General features: G+C 47.8%; 2 protein-coding genes and 1 long non-coding RNA gene across 4 annotated transcripts in view; 1 reads left to right on the forward strand and 2 right to left on the reverse strand.

Annotated features, from left to right (window-relative positions):
* LOC123760611 (uncharacterized) overlaps positions 1-18,816 on the forward strand; it is a 379,154-nt gene that overhangs the window by 32,198 nt on the left and 328,140 nt on the right. The window lies entirely within an intron of this gene.
* On the reverse strand, positions 1,588-3,133 carry LOC138366964 (uncharacterized). The gene is made up of 2 exons (XR_011229272.1): positions 2,735-3,133; positions 1,588-2,343 (listed from the first exon to the last, which is right to left on the reverse strand). It is a non-coding gene; the product is annotated as an uncharacterized lncRNA (long non-coding RNA).
* On the reverse strand, positions 3,170-8,588 carry LOC138366962 (uncharacterized). Its single transcript, XM_069328339.1, has 2 exons — positions 8,100-8,588; positions 3,170-7,708 (listed from the first exon to the last, which is right to left on the reverse strand). Exon 2 carries the CDS (start codon positions 6,438-6,440, stop codon positions 3,477-3,479), a length of 2,964 nt encoding a protein of 987 aa, XP_069184440.1. The 5' UTR covers positions 6,441-7,708; positions 8,100-8,588; the 3' UTR covers positions 3,170-3,476.

Raw genomic sequence — 18,816 nt, forward strand, 5'->3', positions numbered from 1 at the left:
GGCTCCCAGGGAGGCCAACACCTGCACGGCTCCCAAGGAGGCCAACACCTGCACGGCTCCCAGGGATTGAGACAACACCTGCACGGCTCCCAGGGAGGCCAACACCTGCACGGCTCCCAGGGATTGAGACAACACCTGCAGTCGACACAGCTGAGACTGACCTTCTTAGCTACTCTTACATTTACAGTAATGCCTCTCTCTCTCTCTCTCTCTCTCTCTCTCTCTCTCTCTCTCTCTCTCTCTCTCTCTCTCTCTCTCTCTCTCTCCCCTCTCTCTCTCTCTCTCTCTCTCTCTCTCTCTCTCTCTCTCTCTCTCTCTCTCTCTCTCTCTCTCTCTCTCTCTCTCTCTCTCTCTCTCTCCTCTCTCTCTCTCTCTCTCTCTCTCTCTCTCTCTCTCTCTCTCTCTCTCTCTCTCTCTCTCTCTCTCTCTCTCTCTCTCTCTCTCTCTCCTCTCTCTCTCTCTCTCTCTCTCTCTCTCTCTCTCTCTCTCTCTCTCTCTCTCTCTCTCTCTCTCTCTCTCTCTCTCTCTCTCCTCTCTCCTCTCTCTCTCTCTCTCTCTCTCTCTCTCTCTCTCTCTCTCTCTCTCTCTCTCTCTCTCTCTCTCTCTCTCTCTCTCTCTCTCCGCTCCTGCTAGACTGTTACTTCAGCTCCTCAACTAATTGGGTAATTATTGTACTTACTTGAGCAGGTCATCCGTAAACATTGAATGTCTCCAACCATCTTAAATCCATTGGTGGGTGGGGGGGGGGGTTATTGAGCAGGATACCCAGAACACCTTGACCACAGGCGGTGGTGAAGTTCCCTGACGAAGAGAGTGTGGTTCAGGGGTTACGGAGAAGAGCACCTTGCAGCGCCGCGTGGGTACTGGCGGGTGTCCGTAGCCTCAATAATATATTATCCTCTCTAACACTAATGGTGTGGTTTACCGCAACGTGACCATTATAGTTGGGTAAACTACACCATGAATCGTTATTTTGAGGTAAACCACTCGTCAATCCTTAGGGTAAGCCACAAATATATATGTCATTAATTCCACCAGTCTCACAGATTCGTCACCAGACGGACTGTAGCTCCTGGGCCACCAAGAAGCAACACCTAAACCCCTCACTCCCCCCCCCACACACACACCCATACACAGTTTCACTTGTAGATATGATAGTCGTAAGGGCTTGGCGTTTTCTCCTGATAATTCCCTTCTCTTGTAGATATGAGAGCTATTATATACTGTGGGTTGGTTGGTGTAGTCGTCGTTGATCCTCCTCTACGGACAACCCAACCCACAACTCGGTAGAGTGCTTATACTAGGAGATCACCCTTGGCGCTTCTGGCTCTTGGAGAGGGGCTCAACGTCACACGTTCAGGGGATGCGGCTCCAACACTTAGCCTCGTCGTCACGTGCACACACCCACTCGAGCCGCTGTGACTCCCCACTCTCTCCTTATGAGATATGATCTCCTCAATCCCCCTATGACTTACTAGTATTACCTCCTACCCTGTCCACAGCAGTGGTTCATGGTTCTTTCTCTCTCTCTCTCTCCTTCTTTACTACCTCCTGGGAAGCCTCACTAGGACAAGGGCAAACACCAGCAAATTGTGACACATTTACTGAACAAAGCACATACACGATACATACACACCTATAATAATAATGAATCCTATACTCTATAATATCACAATCAGGTTGCACTCCAATACCATCAGAACTCTATTATCAGCTTATCAAGTGGTATCCTACCTCCTGGTTCACCACCTGATACTATTAACTTCCTCAAGTTGGTCAAACCTACACACTGTTGCACCATCAGCAAGATAACATATATATATAGAAAATCAGCATTTGAATGCAATAACATATACCAGTATAAATGTTCATTGATACTTCAGTATAAAAAATTCCTTGACATAAGAATGCCAACAGTCACTCACCTCTCACTGCGTCTTGCACGCTAATGACAACCAAACACTATCAACTCCCTACTAGTAATCCACCAGAACTTCCCCTTCCACCTCTGGAAGTTCACTACCCTATTTCTTTAGGTTCTTCCGGGCTTCACTACCAGGATCCTCTGCAGCTCCTCCAGGCTGCTATCATGAAGTTTCCTTGAGCAACTACGGTGCTTCACCCTTCTGCTAGGCTCCTCCACAGCTCTCTTGGCTGCTACACCATGAAGTTTCCTCGAGTAACTATGGTGCTTCACCACCTCTACAGAAGCACGTGACACTCCTCTTCACTGCTGCTTCTCCTCACAGCTCGAGGTCCTCTGCTCCACTACCTTGGAGTCTCATCAGCTACTTCATCTGCTGGCTTCGAAGTTCTCAGCAACTTCTTCCCCAAAAGACAAACCTGCAACCCATCGACACTCCAATAAAATGTTCCCCTTTAACACATAAACAAAAAATATTCACACAATATGTTTGCCTCAAACCTCTATCTGTTCTCTACATACAGTGAGAGTGGACTCCCCCGTTTTGGGCGGGTCCATACTCCACCTCGCCTGGCGGCGGCGTCCTCACTCGCTGGGAGGGTCTTCCTCCATCCGGAGCCGGCTCCCTCAGTCGTCCGCCAGCGCTCAGAGAGGACGGACGTCGCTCCGTGTTCCTCCCTCTTCACTCTCCTATTTCAGGCCTTCTGCCTTATTAAAACATGTCTAACTTATAAATAAACATCGCTACTGTCGCTGGGCACACGACCAACTACAATGCAATCACTATGAACTGGCGTATATCGTGCTTACCACAGATTAACTGGTCGAGGGCGCTTTTCCTCTGACGGCGTCTGGTCAGGGCGCTCCACACAGCCCACAATAATGCTTCTGGGCGATTTGATATTCACTAATTATCGTCCACGACTTGAGACCACACGTCCCCAGCTCGATTCCACAGCTGGCACGTCTGCACACTTCTCTTCTCTTAGAGATATATCACTAGGGGTTCCCTTCTGACGGGAGCTCAACGGAGCGCGGCTTCCCCCTGCGATGTCTGGCACTCAAGTGAGGTCAAGGTCCTCCAGAAGCGAGCCTCAAGCCTCCAGCAAAATGTCCACATCTCCTAGCCAGTCATTTATCTATTTTCTTCTGCATTGCCCATAATCTCAAACTGTTACACATATCCAACCAACTATTTTACATATGCGTTATCACCTCAATACTTGCTAGACCTTCTAGTTAGGTCAGGCTTGCTGAATAACTCTCAAGGAGGGAGACTCGTTTCTCCTGTAGGCTGAGATCATAACACTCCCCTCCCCTTATTTTTGAGAGTTATTCCAGTGGCAAAGCTCGGGATAATACATCCGCCACCACGCTGTCTCGTTCTTCACCCCATATACTCTCTTAGGAGTCTACAAATAATTCGTTGCTCCTTGCAACATCTGGCTCACCTCTCTCCAGAAACATGATCTTCTCATAAACGATTTGACCTCTGACACCTCTTAGCTAGGCTGTCCTCCGTGGACGCCTGCTCTCCATTGGTCCACTCTACTTATTGTTTCCACCCTCCGTTTCCTCGTCTTCTTCTCTTCCCGTCCAGAGTCAGACATCTACTGTCTGTACCTCCTCTGTCGTCTTCACACTTCCATCTACTGCCGTTATACTTCCGCCTCCTGTCATCATACTTCACTTCCTCGTCTTCACCGACGATCCTCCCTTGCGTCTCCGCATTTATCCAAGATCTCATCCTGTCTGACTTCCATCGAGTCCTCGGCTTTCTTCTATCCCTCCATGCTTGCATCATCATCCTCTTCCTACACTTTTCACTTCTATACCACTCCATTTCTTCTCCTTCGACTCTTCTTCGTTCCCTAAAAGTTTCTTCGAGCACTGCACTACATCCAACAGCACTCGACCATACATGTCGCTTTGCCTCTCCCAAAGTGCTCGTAAGCATCTCTCCACACATACTGTCTCTTCTCCTTTCATTTTCCCGGCTATTACTCTTCTTCACTATCTCTCCTCCACGTTTTCTGTGAAACATGTCGACTCCTGACATCTCAAACAACTTAACTCCACTATCCATATGCCTCTGTGCTCGTGGACCACTTGACGCTCTATTCCCGTCCTCAGTCTGTCCACATCTTTCCTCATTCCTACTCAGCACAGTTGCATTCGCCTTCCGACTCTCAATTTCAGCAGTCTGGGCTCTCTTCAGGTCAACTCTCTTCACATGAGTCTTCCTCGGCTGGGCCATCTTCACTTTTGACCTCACCGAGACTTCATTCTCCTGGGCTGGACCTTCATCAAATAGCCGTGCTATATCTACATCGATCTCTTCCACTGGCTGAATCGACACTGTCTCACCTTCTCCAGTGTCTTCCTCGTCGGCCACCTCTGTCTTCATCACTACCGAGACAGGGTACTCAATGGCTTGGCGGTCTCCTGACGCATCTCCTCGGATGTCAGTCAGGTTCACACTCTCAGGTGTCCCACCCGTGCAGTGGCCTTCTGGGCTCTCCTCTGGCACAGTCTCCGCTATGACTCTTGGTAACACCTTTGTCCCGCACAAGTCATTCCCCAGGATCACTTGGACTCCTGGAACAGGTATGTCGGGGCACACTCCCAACATCACCTCTGCCGACACATATTCCGACCTTAGCTGGACAGTACAAACGGGCATGTCACTCTCAGACAATAACCCATATACTTTCATCTTCCCACTGCCAGCTAACCGTCGACCATTCCCAATCAGGCTTCTCGTAATCAAGCTCTGATTAGCTCCGGTATCTCTTAAGATACCAACTTCTACCTCAGGTTGGCCTCCTATTCTGATCCAACCTTTGCTCATGAACGGCCTATACCTCTCGTTCACTAAGTTCGCTCTCTGTGGTTTGTCTTGGAACACATTAGTATATTTACCTCGGGGGTCACACATGGCCAGGGTCACAACTCTCTTGCCCTGCCGACAATCTCGCATCACGTGACCCAATCCGTTACAATTGTAACATCTCCTCTGGGTAAAGTCTCTTCTATATGTACCAGAGTAGCTCTGACTCTGCCCACTCACATGAGAATTCCTCGGGCCAGGTACACTACTTGCACTCTGTGGGGTTCTACTGGACTCTTGATTTCCAGGATAACGATTAGTTTCTTGTTTAGCTCCTCCATCTTCACTTTCAGACGAAGTGCGCGACCTACTCTTCTGAGTTTTAGGGTACTTACTTGTATCTACCCATTTATCAAAATTTTTCTCATCCCAGACTCTTCTGGGTCTTTCATAATTTCTTCCTCCCCAGACTCCATTGGATCTGCCATTGCTGCGTCTCGCCTCGCTTCTCACTCTGTTCTCCCTTAAGCTCTTATATGCTTCAGTAATCATATCCGCCCTATCTGCGGCATCTTTCACCTCCAATATCCCTGCTTCTTGGATCTTGAACTTTGTTTCGGGATGCATCATCTCCAAGAACTTCTCCATGACCATCAGTTGCTTCAGGTCAGCGTAAGATCCAACTCCAGCAGCCTCAATCCACTTCTGGAATCGTCTTTCCAGATCCCTTGCTGTCTCAGCAAACGTACATGCTCCAACTTTGATCATTTCTCTGAAGCGCTTCCTATAAGCTTCTGAGGTTAACTGAAACGAGCGCAATATGCTGCTCTTTACTGTGGCGTAATCCTGGCACTCTTCCAGTGACAATTGGGTGTATGCCTCCCTGGCTGCACCGGTCAATCTTAACTGGACCAGCTGGGCCCATTCCTCCTGTGGCCACTCCTTGATGCTGGCTACTTTTTCAAAGTGCTCGAAAAAGCTCTCTGCCTCTTCGGGAACAAACAAGGGAATGTCCTTCTCCCTAACCCTAACATCTGGTGGGTGTGATACCTGGGTGGTGCTCTCTGGCAACCCATGTTCAATCCTTTGCTCAGCCAAGGTTCTGTTCGCTTCTATCTGCATTTGTTTTGTTCTCTCTTTTTCTTTTTCGACCTCTAGTCTTGCTTTCTCTTTTTCTTTCTCTTGTTCCAACTCCAGTTCCCTTACTCTGGTTTTCTCTTTTTCTACTTCCAGTTTGGTTTTCTCTTTTTCTACTTCCAGTCTGGTTTTCTCTTTTTCCTTCTCGGCTTCATTTTTCATCTGCAGTTCTAATTTCATCTTTTCCAGCTGGAACTGTCTCTCCTTGTCCTCACGCTGCATCTGGAGCTCTAACTGGAATCTCTCCAAGCTCCTATTCCGGCTACTCCTACTACTGCGGCTACTCTTGCTGCTCCTACTCGATCCCTGGGATCTCACTTCATCCTGCCCATCATCCTCCTTTCTACTTTCAGCTCCTTCCTGGGCTCCTTGTTCTGCTGCTTCACTTCTGGCTCTCAACTGCCTCAGGATCTCATCCTTCATCCCAGCTACTTTAGATGCTTTCAACCTAATGCCACATTTTTCTGCTATTTGTTTCAATTGATCCCTCGTGCAACCTTCCAAGTCCTCGGGCTTGCCTGACTCCACAAACGTTTGCACCTTATCCATCTTTGTCCTGTGAGTCTTCCCAAGAGAGAGAATATACACCTGCGTTCACACAGTTTATCTATTTCAGCAAGGGTGTACAAATCCACTCTTGGACAGGGTGTGGGTGTGTCAGTTCACTCTCCCGGACAGGCCCCCAATTTATTATATACTGTGGGTTGGTTGGTGTAGTCGTCGTTGATCCTCCTCTACGGACAACCCAACCCACAACTCGGTAGAGTGCTTATACTAGGAGATCACCCTTGGCGCTTCTGGCTCTTGGAGAGGGGCTCAACGTCACACGTTCAGGGGATGCGGCTCCAACACTTAGCCTCGTCGTCACGTGCACACACCCACTCGAGCCGCTGTGACTCCCCACTCTCTCCTTATGAGATATGATCTCCTCAATCCCCCTATGACTTACTAGTATTACCTCCTACCCTGTCCACAGCAGTGGTTCATGGTTCTTTCTCTCTCTCTCTCTCCTTCTTTACTACCTCCTGGGAAGCCTCACTAGGACAAGGGCAAACACCAGCAAATTGTGACACATTTACTGAACAAAGCACATACACGATACATACACACCTATAATAATAATGAATCCTATACTCTATAATATCACAATCAGGTTGCACTCCAATACCATCAGAACTCTATTATCAGCTTATCAAGTGGTATCCTACCTCCTGGTTCACCACCTGATACTATTAACTTCCTCAAGTTGGTCAAACCTACACACTGTTGCACCATCAGCAAGATAACATATATATATAGAAAATCAGCATTTGAATGCAATAACATATACCAGTATAAATGTTCATTGATACTTCAGTATAAAAAATTCCTTGACATAAGAATGCCAACAGTCACTCACCTCTCACTGCGTCTTGCACGCTAATGACAACCAAACACTATCAACTCCCTACTAGTAATCCACCAGAACTTCCCCTTCCACCTCTGGAAGTTCACTACCCTATTTCTTTAGGTTCTTCCGGGCTTCACTACCAGGATCCTCTGCAGCTCCTCCAGGCTGCTATCATGAAGTTTCCTTGAGCAACTACGGTGCTTCACCCTTCTGCTAGGCTCCTCCACAGCTCTCTTGGCTGCTACACCATGAAGTTTCCTCGAGTAACTATGGTGCTTCACCACCTCTACAGAAGCACGTGACACTCCTCTTCACTGCTGCTTCTCCTCACAGCTCGAGGTCCTCTGCTCCACTACCTTGGAGTCTCATCAGCTACTTCATCTGCTGGCTTCGAAGTTCTCAGCAACTTCTTCCCCAAAAGACAAACCTGCAACCCATCGACACTCCAATAAAATGTTCCCCTTTAACACATAAACAAAAAATATTCACACAATATGTTTGCCTCAAACCTCTATCTGTTCTCTACATACAGTGAGAGTGGACTCCCCCGTTTTGGGCGGGTCCATACTCCACCTCGCCTGGCGGCGGCGTCCTCACTCGCTGGGAGGGTCTTCCTCCATCCGGAGCCGGCTCCCTCAGTCGTCCGCCAGCGCTCAGAGAGGACGGACGTCGCTCCGTGTTCCTCCCTCTTCACTTTCCTATTTCAGGCCTTCTGCCTTATTAAAACATGTCTAACTTATAAATAAACATCGCTACTGTCGCTGGGCACACGACCAACTACAATGCAATCACTATGAACTGGCGTATATCGTGCTTACCACAGATTAACTGGTCGAGGGCGCTTTTCCTCTGACGGCGTCTGGTCAGGGCGCTCCACACAGCCCACAATAATGCTTCTGGGCGATTTGATATTCACTAATTATCGTCCACGACTTGAGACCACACGTCCCCAGCTCGATTCCACAGCTGGCACGTCTGCACACTTCTCTTCTCTTAGAGATATATCACTAGGGGTTCCCTTCTGACGGGAGCTCAACGGAGCGCGGCTTCCCCCTGCGATGTCTGGCACTCAAGTGAGGTCAAGGTCCTCCAGAAGCGAGCCTCAAGCCTCCAGCAAAATGTCCACATCTCCTAGCCAGTCATTTATCTATTTTCTTCTGCATTGCCCATAATCTCAAACTGTTACACATATCCAACCAACTATTTTACATATGCGTTATCACCTCAATACTTGCTAGACCTTCTAGTTAGGTCAGGCTTGCTGAATAACTCTCAAGGAGGGAGACTCGTTTCTCCTGTAGGCTGAGATCATAACAGAGCCCAATAGAGTCGGGAATCAGTACACCATTGTACAGTTCATTGACAGTTGAGAGGCGGGACCAAAGAGCCAGAGCTCAACCCCAGCAAGCACAACTAGGCGAGTACACCCTGCCCTCCCCCCCTCCCCTACACCACGCCCCACACACCCTTCACAAGTTTTCAAGTCACTTGTGTTGTCCCGTCTTCAGTACTGCTCAGTACTCGCTTCCCCCTTCAGAGCAGGAGAGATTGCAGAATTAGAAGGAATACAAAGAACATTACGGCACGCATAGACGCGATAAAGCACCTAAATTATTGGGATCGTCTCAAAGCTCTCCAAATGTACTCGCTAGAAAAGAGACGAGAGAGATGTCAAATAATATACACGTGGAAAATACTGGAGGGGCCAGGTCCCAAATCTACACAGTAAAATAACAACATACTGGAGTGAACGATATGGAAGAAAATGCAGAATAGAACCAGTGAAGAGCAGAGGTGCTATAGGCACAATCAGAGAACACTATATAAACATCAGAGGTCCGCGGTTGTTCAACATCCTCCCAGAGAGTATAAGAAATATTGCCGGAACAACCGTGGAAATCAAGAGAACACTAAATTGTTTTCTTCGAAAAGTGCCGGACCAACCGGGCTGTGGTGGATATGTGGGCCTGCGGGCCGCTCCAAGCATCAGCCTGGTGGACCAAGCTCTCACAAGTCAAGCCTGGCCTGGGGCCGGGCTTGGGGAGTAGAAGAACTCCCAGAACCCCACCAAGCAGGTATCACCGCGCCCCACACATCCCGACCCCATGTTCAACTTCACTTTGTCAGGTCCTTGTTGCCTCCTCATCATGACCCAAGTTGAAGCCACAAGTTCTCATAACTGGGGCTAACCTGCTCCTGGAGCTCCATGACGCACAAGACCAGGCACTGAACCTTGCTGACGCATTCCCACACAACACGGACCTATACACCCCCTCTCAAAGTAGCTACGTAATGGCGTCTCTGGTGAGCACCGGCGAGTGTGACTGCTCCTGGCCAAGGTCAGAGGGCAAGTGAGCTCCGTACCATTCAGTTACAGGGGCTTGCGCTGTCATCGAACTCTTCGCCGTTTGCTTGACCTTTGACCTTTCTATACTTACCACAGGTAGACGTAATGTCACCCCTCGTTACTGGCTGTGATAAGTCACGTGTTGTAACGACGGAAGTGACGTCACAGTCCCATTGTGCACCACCTTATGTTTCTTTACAAAGTCAAATCTTTACATACCATACAGGTTCAAAACTACATACTGTGTCCCTGCATTACTTGTGGTGGCAGCAGGTGGTGACCCGCGGGGCAGAATGTGGTGCACTCTTCGCTACACCAGGAAGGGAAACAACCTGCAGGTACACCTCCTCCACACCCACGGGGGGTACAGTGGTAAGGCTGACTCAGGCTGACAGGCGAGCAGGCTGACAGGCGAGCAGACAGACAGGTTGTATAGGGCAGTGACCTGGTTCTTGTCTCTCATTCCCCGGCAACCTTGAAGGACGTTACACCTTCCCTGAGCACCGGTTTCCCCCACCACCCTGAAGGCCACGCCCACCGCCCTGAAGGCCACGCCCACCGCCCTGAAGGCCACGCCCACCGCCCTGAAGGCCACGCCCACCGCCCTGAAGGCCACGCCCACCGCCCTGAAGGCCACGCCCACCGCCCTGAAGGCCACGCCCACCGCCCTGAAGGCCACGCCCACCACCCTGAAGGCCACGCTGAAGGGGGGCATAATGCAGGAAATTCAAAGTTGTTCAATTTCACTCAAACTTTATCGACTAGTTGTATAGAAAAAGGGCTCCAACTGGTCCACGTTTCAGCATCGCAGCCTAAATAGAAAGGGGAGAAAAAATAAAAACTTATTTTTCAAGGAATGTTTAAAATGTTCAAAATTTAACAGCAAACACAAGTGTCAACTGAAATAATTTCTATAACACTCTGCTATCACAATAGCCTCTTATAAAGGACTAAACTTCTTAGTTTTATCCAAATGTATTTTTACGGGGGGGGGAGGAGGCAGTTTATCAGGCGATTTACATGGAACTTGTACACCTCAGTGAACGCCGGCCTGTGTGTGTGAGGGCGACAATGTTGAAGACAATCAGTGTACGTCAACCTCAGCCACAGGTGACAGAATCTTTTGACTTTATTTTGTTCAAGTAAGTAATTTACAACTACTAGCTGGGTCCCCGCTTTCATTTATTAATCAATTTACATGAAACTTACACCTTGTATGTAGAGTTTCATAATGTGTATATAAATATTTATAAAAATCAATATTTATATACATCCTTTTGTTGCATAATTTTTTGTGGGTAAAAGTTTTTTTTATGTGGGGTAAATTTTGTGGAAAAAAATCGTATTTAAATCTTATATTATCTGCTATTGTGATAGCCGAGTGTCATAGAAATGATTTCTGTTGACACTTGTGTTTTATAGATAAATATTTAAAATGGTGAGAATTCGTTGAAAAATGCGTTTTTATTTTTTATTCGCATTCTATTTAATCTGAATTGTAGATCTGAACACCACATGTATTTCAAGAATAACAATATAATAAATGGTCTATTATAATTCACAGATTTGTAAAGGCCACTTTCTATTGTTCACTGACCCACAAGACGTGGATGGATTCATACGAAATGCGGCGTGAACAAATGTGTCTGGATAACCAAATTTTGGATAAATTTACCATAACCCGTTCTCGCACTTTCGTATAGTCAATATTGACTTATTAAATACGTGCATATGTGACATACTAAACATACTAGTTTACCTTGAAAAGCTTCGTAGAAAACACCGACCTTACCTAACCTTCTTAGTATGTTAAGATAAGCATCTCATTGCTTCGTAATTACAATTATTACTTAACCTATTATAGGTATAGGTTAAGTAATAATTGTAATTACGAAGCAATAAGATGCTTATCTTAACATACTAAGAAGGTTAGGTAAGGTCGGTGTTTTCTACGAAGCTTTTCAAGGTAAACTAGTATGTTTAGTATGTCACATATGCACGTATTTAATAAGTCAATATTGACTGTAAGAAAGTGCGAGAACGGGTTGTTTACCATTATACTTCACATTGTGAGGAATACTGGGAGGCGGCGTCTATATGTGGCGGTAACAAAGCGAGAGTTTGACAGAGGAACGGTTCAGTGGCCAGGAGGAGGAGGAGGAGGTACCTGGGATGCTGACCTTCCTCAAGTTATTATCAACATTCATGAAAGATAAAACATCCATTCTCTTGATTATTATATTGGGGAATGTCCCATCTGCGGACATATTGGCTCACTTGATGATATCGTGGACCTGTATCCACGAATACTGACCCACTTGATGATATCATGGATCTATATCCAAGAACGCTAGCCCACTTGATGATATCATGGATCTGTATCCACGAATACTGACCCACTTGATGATATCATGGACCTATATCCAAGAACGCTGGCCCACTTGATGATATCATGGACCTGTATCCACGAATACTGACCCACTTGATGATATCATGGACCTGTATCCACGAATACTGACCCACTTGATGATATCATGGACCTGTATCCAAGAACGCTGGCCCACTTGATATCCTGGACCTGTACTCATGATTTACTTTGTAATTCAAGAATTATGTAAAATTTGTGAAGTAATTATAACATAAACTTGTCAAATCACTATAATCGTCTTGAACAATTAAGCGTTCAGTAGCGCACTAGGCACTTTAACAGCTCTTTACCCTGTAGGGGCCCAACCACTTGGGCTGGACGGTAGAGCGACGGTCTCGCTTCATGCAGGTCGGTGTTCAATACCCAACCCTCCAAATGGTTGAGTACCATTCCTGCCCCTCCCGTCCCATCCCATCCCAAATACTTCTCCTGACCCCTTCCCAGTGCTATATAGCCGTAATGGCCAATATTGTAGCTAAATAAACTTTGGGATACACACTTCAGCCGGCCTCTGGGGTTCAGTGAGCGGCCATGTAAGTGTAAGACCGTCTTCAAAACTGGAAAAGCGAGAATGTATACATGCCGGTTAGTTGTACCAGTTTATACATGATGGTTAGCGTTATAAATGTATACATTCGGGTTAATGCGGTGGGTTCGTGGCCACAGGACTGTGTGGTAGAAACCCCAAATGTTGTTGTTGTTGTTACAGATTTAGCTACTCAGACCGAAGTGTCCATGTAGCACGGGCTATGGTGAGCCCGTAACCCCAAATGTATTCCCGCCGTTGTTTACAGTACACCCATAGTGAGGAGGACCACCATCAACAGTGAGGCACCGCCGTCGACAGTGAGGCACCGCTGTCGACAGTGAGGCACCGCCGTCGGCAGTGAGGCACCGCCGTCGGCAGTGAGGCACCACCTCGACAGTGAGGCACCAGTCAAATCGGCGGCGACCAGTGCGCATGCGCGTGCGTGTTAGGGCTTGAAGTGGGGGGGGGGGATTAATTAAAGTGTTGAGGAGCGTCCAAGAGCTTCGGTTTGGCTGATGATCGAAGTCAAGTGACCACTTAGAGACGCAGGAGACGGGAGGGAGGGAGGGACGCAGGAGACGGGAGGGAGGGAGGGACGCAGGAGACGGGAGGGAGGGAGGGACGCAGGAGACGGGAGGGAGGGAGGGACGCAGGAGACGGGAGGGAGGGAGGGACGCAGGAGACGGGAGGGAGGGAGGGACGCAGGAGACGGGAGGGAGTAGTGACGGGGGGCGCCCCAACCCCCATCTCCTGTTTCTCCTTGTATGATTATGAAACCTTATTCGTAACCAATTTAAACAAATCGTTAAAATCCTGACCGGAGTGAACACAAACTTCGACCCCTGAGATAACGCCTCACACTGTGAGTGGCCACGCTACACGCCCCCTCACACTGTGAGTGGCCACGCTACACGCCCCCTCACACTGTGAGTGGCCACGCTACACGCCCCCTCACACTGTGAGTGGCCACGCTACACGCCCCCTCACACTGTGAGTGGCCACGCTACACGCCCCCTCACACTGTGAGTGGCCACGCTACACGCCCCCTCACACTGTGAGTGGCCACGCTACACGCCCCCTCACACTGTGAGTGGCCACGCTACACGCCCCCTCACACTGTGAGTGGCCACGCTACACGCCCCCTCACACTGTGAGTGGCCACGCTACACGCCCCCTCACACTGTGAGTGGCCACGCTACACGCCCCCTCACACTGTGAGTGGCCACGCTACACGCCCCCTCACACTGTGAGTGGCCACGCTACACGCCCCCTCACACTGTGAGTGGCCACGCTACACGCCCCTCACACTGTGAGTGGCCACACTACACGCCCCCTTACACTGTGAGTGGCCACGCTACACGCCCCTCACACTGTGAGTGGCCACGCTACACGCCCCTCACACTGTGACTGGCCACGCTACACGCCCCCTTACACTGTGAGTGGCCACGCTACACGCCCCCTCACACTGTGAGTGGCCACGCTACACGCCCCCTCACACTGTGAGTGGCCACGCTACACGCCCCTCACACTGTGAGTGGCCACGCTACACGCCCCCTCACAATACACAGCATAACACTTAAATGATAACATTTAGTGAGAGAAACACAGCATTACTTCCTAGTAATATTAAGCTGTGAATGTAAAGGAACATGGAATATAAATAATATGACATTATAAGATATATGACATTATTAATGCAAGACATGAACATGAATGTGAAAATGAGATGTACGTGAAGGTGAGGCTCAGAGCCTAGTCAGGATCACTCTCATCCTGACTCATGCAACATGGCGGTGACATCATGAGGATGTATGTGGCTTAACTACAAGCCATCTCTTTGTGACAGTAATTCCTTAACGATATCATTGATCTGGGGGATATCCTGCATGCGGTCAGGGAGAATGAGTGTGAGGGAAGACATCAAAGATGCGTCTTGAACGCTTCCTCCATACATAATACAGCATTCATCCATACATAATACAGCATACATTTCGTACAATACTTGACAATCATACATACCGTCGATGGGTTATATAACCATAGTCTCTAGCAGGTGTCAAGAGGACCAATTGTGCTCAGTGCGGTAGTTCCGGTGCCGTTCAGGTCTGTCATGGTACAAGGAAAGTTACTGGTGCATTTGACTGTGTCATCTGTGTCACTGCGCCAACTCCTGCAGGTGTGGGGAGGACATGTTTGACACCGGTGTTCCCTTCTTACTGCTTACGCCTATAGAGCGTAGGCAGTAACCCCAGACCTTCCCAGTCACATGTGACGCTGGTGTGTGTGTGTGTGTGTGTGTGTGTGTGTGTGTGTGTGTGTGTGTGTGTGTGTGTGTGTGTGTGTGTGTGTACGTACTGGGCTTGTTGTACCGTTTCGTTATAATTGAATTAATCTGATGTTAAAATTCTTTTTCAAATCTGGTCTTTAAGTTGTGGATGGAGGTGGCTTCCGTAACTACTTCCAGTGCACCCGACGCGTTGAGCACCCGTACAGGGCCGGAGTATCACAGCGGACTCGCAAGAGCCACAGTTATGTACCCGAGGGAGCTGACAACGTGACGCGCCCCAGTTATTCTTTGTGAACACGCTAACAATACCATAATGATCCAGTTCACACGGCCTTGGACACACTACTCACCCACCGCTAAACCGTCAGTGTCTTGATTAACAGCACACTAGTTTTTTGGGGGGTTGCTATATGGGAGGGGTTGGGGCGTGCATGAGTTCTCTGACGTGGGAATTGATGATGTGAGGTTCATTGAAATTGAAATAAGTTTATTGAAGTAAAACACACACAAAGGGATGAGGTAGCTCAAGCTATTCTCACCCCGTTCAGTACATCGTGTTAATACATAGACACACATCACAAGCAATAAACGTATTACCAAACATTCTGAGAGATAAAATTTGTACATTTCCTCCTTTACACAGGTTCATTGAGGTAGGATTGGATGACATGGGATCCGGTAACGTGGAATTTGCTTTGTTACTGTCCGGTCACAATCGGGTTGTAATCTCACTTGCGTGACGGTATCTGGTTTCATTTGGAAAACCGTCGACAACTGCGAGTCATTATACTGATGGATGGTGGAGCCGGGCATTTACTGCCTCGTAGTTATGGTGTGAGGCATACTAACTGGCCCGTGGTGGCTCGGGTACCTCACTATTATGATCCCACTTAATGACAGTTTAATGTGCAACTGTTCCAGTTTGTTGATTGTCCCATGTTGTAGCTGTTTGGCTCTTTGCCCTGATTTTTGTTATTTATCTGCAAGTTTTATATCATTTATCATTGATATTTATAGCGTTAATATTGTCATTTTTTGTCTAGTCACAATGGTCGGAGGCATCAGCGAATATAAGAACATTTACGTGTGATTTTGTGAAGCGTTTACATCGGGATAGAAATGAGACAGAAATATAGACATTCAGACGGAGAGGCAGACAGACACAGACGAAGTGAGGGAGAAAGGAGAGGAGAGACACATCACACAGAACAAGTACGATCTTCAGCTTATAATAATGAAGTGCAGACTAGTATCACGCAGTGCCGTATAATAATGACGACCTAACGTTTACTGAACATAACCAAGTAAATAAATCATCAGCCAAGAAAAAAAAGATGGGTTATGAGAAGCTTCAAACCCAATGACCCCACCACAGTGGTCCTACATCATTTATTTATTTATTTATATACAAGAAGGTACATTGGGTTTGTGAGAATACATAGCATAGTACAGTAATTACAATCTTGTAAAGCCACTAGTACGCGCAGCGTTTCGGGCAGGTCCTTAATCTAACAGATAATTTTAAGTAGGTAAATTCTATCAGAATCAGATCACAGATCACTGGCGTTGTCCCGCCTAGACTACCCCTCGGGGCTCACTCCGCCTTCCACAGCAGGAACGATTGCTGAAACAGGAGATACAGAGAACATAAACAGCACGCATAGACACGATTAAGCACCTAAACTATTGGGACCGTATCAAAGTTCTGCAAATGAAGCCCTAGAGAGTAGAGGATAGGTATCACACAATATAGACATGGAAGATTCTGGAAGACCAACTTCCTAATGTACACAGCCAAATGACCCCGCACACGCCCGCGTGCGGTACTCCACCCAGCTTGGACACAGCACACTTCCGCGTGCGACACTCACCCCCCCCCCCCCTCACAGGCAAAACACATTTCCGCGTGCGGTACTCAGCCCTGCAAGGACACTCCCACAGGGTGTTCTCCGCCCACCGCAGACATAAAGCATACTTGGCCCCGCGTGGACACACTCGTCCAGTACTCGGCCCCTCCCCCATCTCGCACCTCGCCTTACCCCAGATCGCGGGAGATGCTTCCGACGTCGCGGTAACCAGCCGTGTTTTTACGCTGTTGTTTTTGAGTTTGCCTGAGTTTTTGCTTGAGTTTTGTTTTACTTGGCTCGTTCGTCACCTGTCACAGCGTGTCTTCTCACCGCTCATGTTAGCCGCTTTCTCCCCTCTGTTGTTGGAGTCCGCACCTGTTGTCCGTCTCACGCCCACAACAAACAGCTTCTGGCAATATGAAAATGTCATTTAATTATACTTTCCCACAACTTTCCCCTTGGCGGAACTAGGCTGGTGAGCTCCACCCTCTCCTTGTCCCTGGTGACTGTGGGGGCTTTCTCCTGCCTGACGCCGTCCCGATAACATCTGTGTGTTGTAATATATCCAGGCTTGCTGTGAGACTCTGGATCCATCAGATTGTGTTTGTTGTTTTATTATTTTCTGTTCGTCTGAGGTTATAGTAGGCTTCAGGTGCCTAGGCTACGAGTGTTTGGGGCATGGGTACCTCGGGTACCTCCCTTGTGGCTACCTTGTGTAGCGTCCGGGGATCAGTAGCCTCGCTGCCCGGTCTCCGACTAGGTCTCCCTGTTGGTCGTCTGGTCAACCAGGCTGTTGGAAGTGGCTGCTCGCAGCTTAACGTATGAATCACAGCCTGGTTGATCAGGTATTCTTTGGAGGTGTTTGTAGAGTTCTCTCTTGAGCACTGTGAGGGGTCGGCCAGTTATGCCCCTTATGTGTAGTGGAAGCGTGTTGAACAGTCTCGGGCCTGTGATGTTGATAGTTCTCTCTCAGCGTACCCATTGCACCTCTGCTTTTCATCGGGGGTATTTTACCCATTCTGCCATGCCTACTGGTCTCATGTGATGTTATTTCTGTGTTCAGATTTGGAACCAGTCCCTCTAATATCTTCCACGTGTAGATTATTATGTGTATCTCTCGCCTGCGCTCTAGAGAATACAGATTTAGAACTTTTAATCGGTCCCAATAATTAAAATGACCTACAGGGTGAATTCTAGCGGTAAACAATCTTTGCATGCTCTCTAGGTCAGCAACTTCTCCGGCTCTGAATAAGCTGTTAGAGTGCAACAATATTCCACCCTAGAGAGCATTAGTGTCTTAAAGTATCATGATTGGCATGACGTCCCTTGTTTGGAAGGTCCTTGTTATTCAACCTGTCATTTTTCTTGCTGTCGTGACAGCTACTTTATGGTGTTCTGTAAAGGTAAGGTCTTCTGACATAATTACTCCTAGGTCCTTTATATTGCTCTGTCGTTCTATAATGTGATTTGATTCCGTTTTATATGTAGTTTCCGTTTTTTAATTTTCATTTATTCCATAGCGCAGGAGCTGGAACTAATTTTCATTAAACATCTTATTGATATGGCCCATTGAAAGACCCGATTTACATCAGATTGGAGATTTGCCGTGTCCTCTATATTGTCTACTCGCATGAAAATCCTAGTGTCATCTGGAAATGATGATACAGTGCTGTAGTTTGTATCCTTGTCTATGTCTGATGTTAGGATGAGAAAAAGTACCGGAGCAAGTACGGTACCTTGGGTGGACTGAGCCTTTCACAGTAGATGATCCAAATTTTACTGTGTTGACTATTACACACTGCGTTCTGTTCGTTAGGAAGTTGACGATCCCTCTCCATACTTTGCCAGTGACAGGACACCTTTTGAACGCCTTTCGTGCGCAATAACACCATTGTCACATTTGTGGAAAGCTATTGTAAAGTGTGTGTATATTACATCTGCGTTTTGCTTGTCTTTCACGGCACCTGCGGCCATGCCATAGTGATCTAGCAACTGTGAGAGGCAGGAGCGCCCTGTTCTGAACCCGTGTTGTCTTGGGCTATGTAGATGATGTGATTCCATGTGAGTAGTAATCTTACTTCTTAGAAATTTCAAAGA

Source organism: Procambarus clarkii, chromosome 21 (assembly GCF_040958095.1).
Source record: "Procambarus clarkii isolate CNS0578487 chromosome 21, FALCON_Pclarkii_2.0, whole genome shotgun sequence".
NCBI classification, from domain to species: Eukaryota; Metazoa; Arthropoda; class Malacostraca; order Decapoda; family Cambaridae; genus Procambarus; species Procambarus clarkii.

Excerpts from the sequence above, each read along its gene's own strand:
- LOC138366962 (XM_069328339.1), bottom strand. The coding sequence starts at position 6,440 with ATGGATAAGGTGCAAACGTTTGTGGAGTCAGGCAAGCCCGAGGACTTG.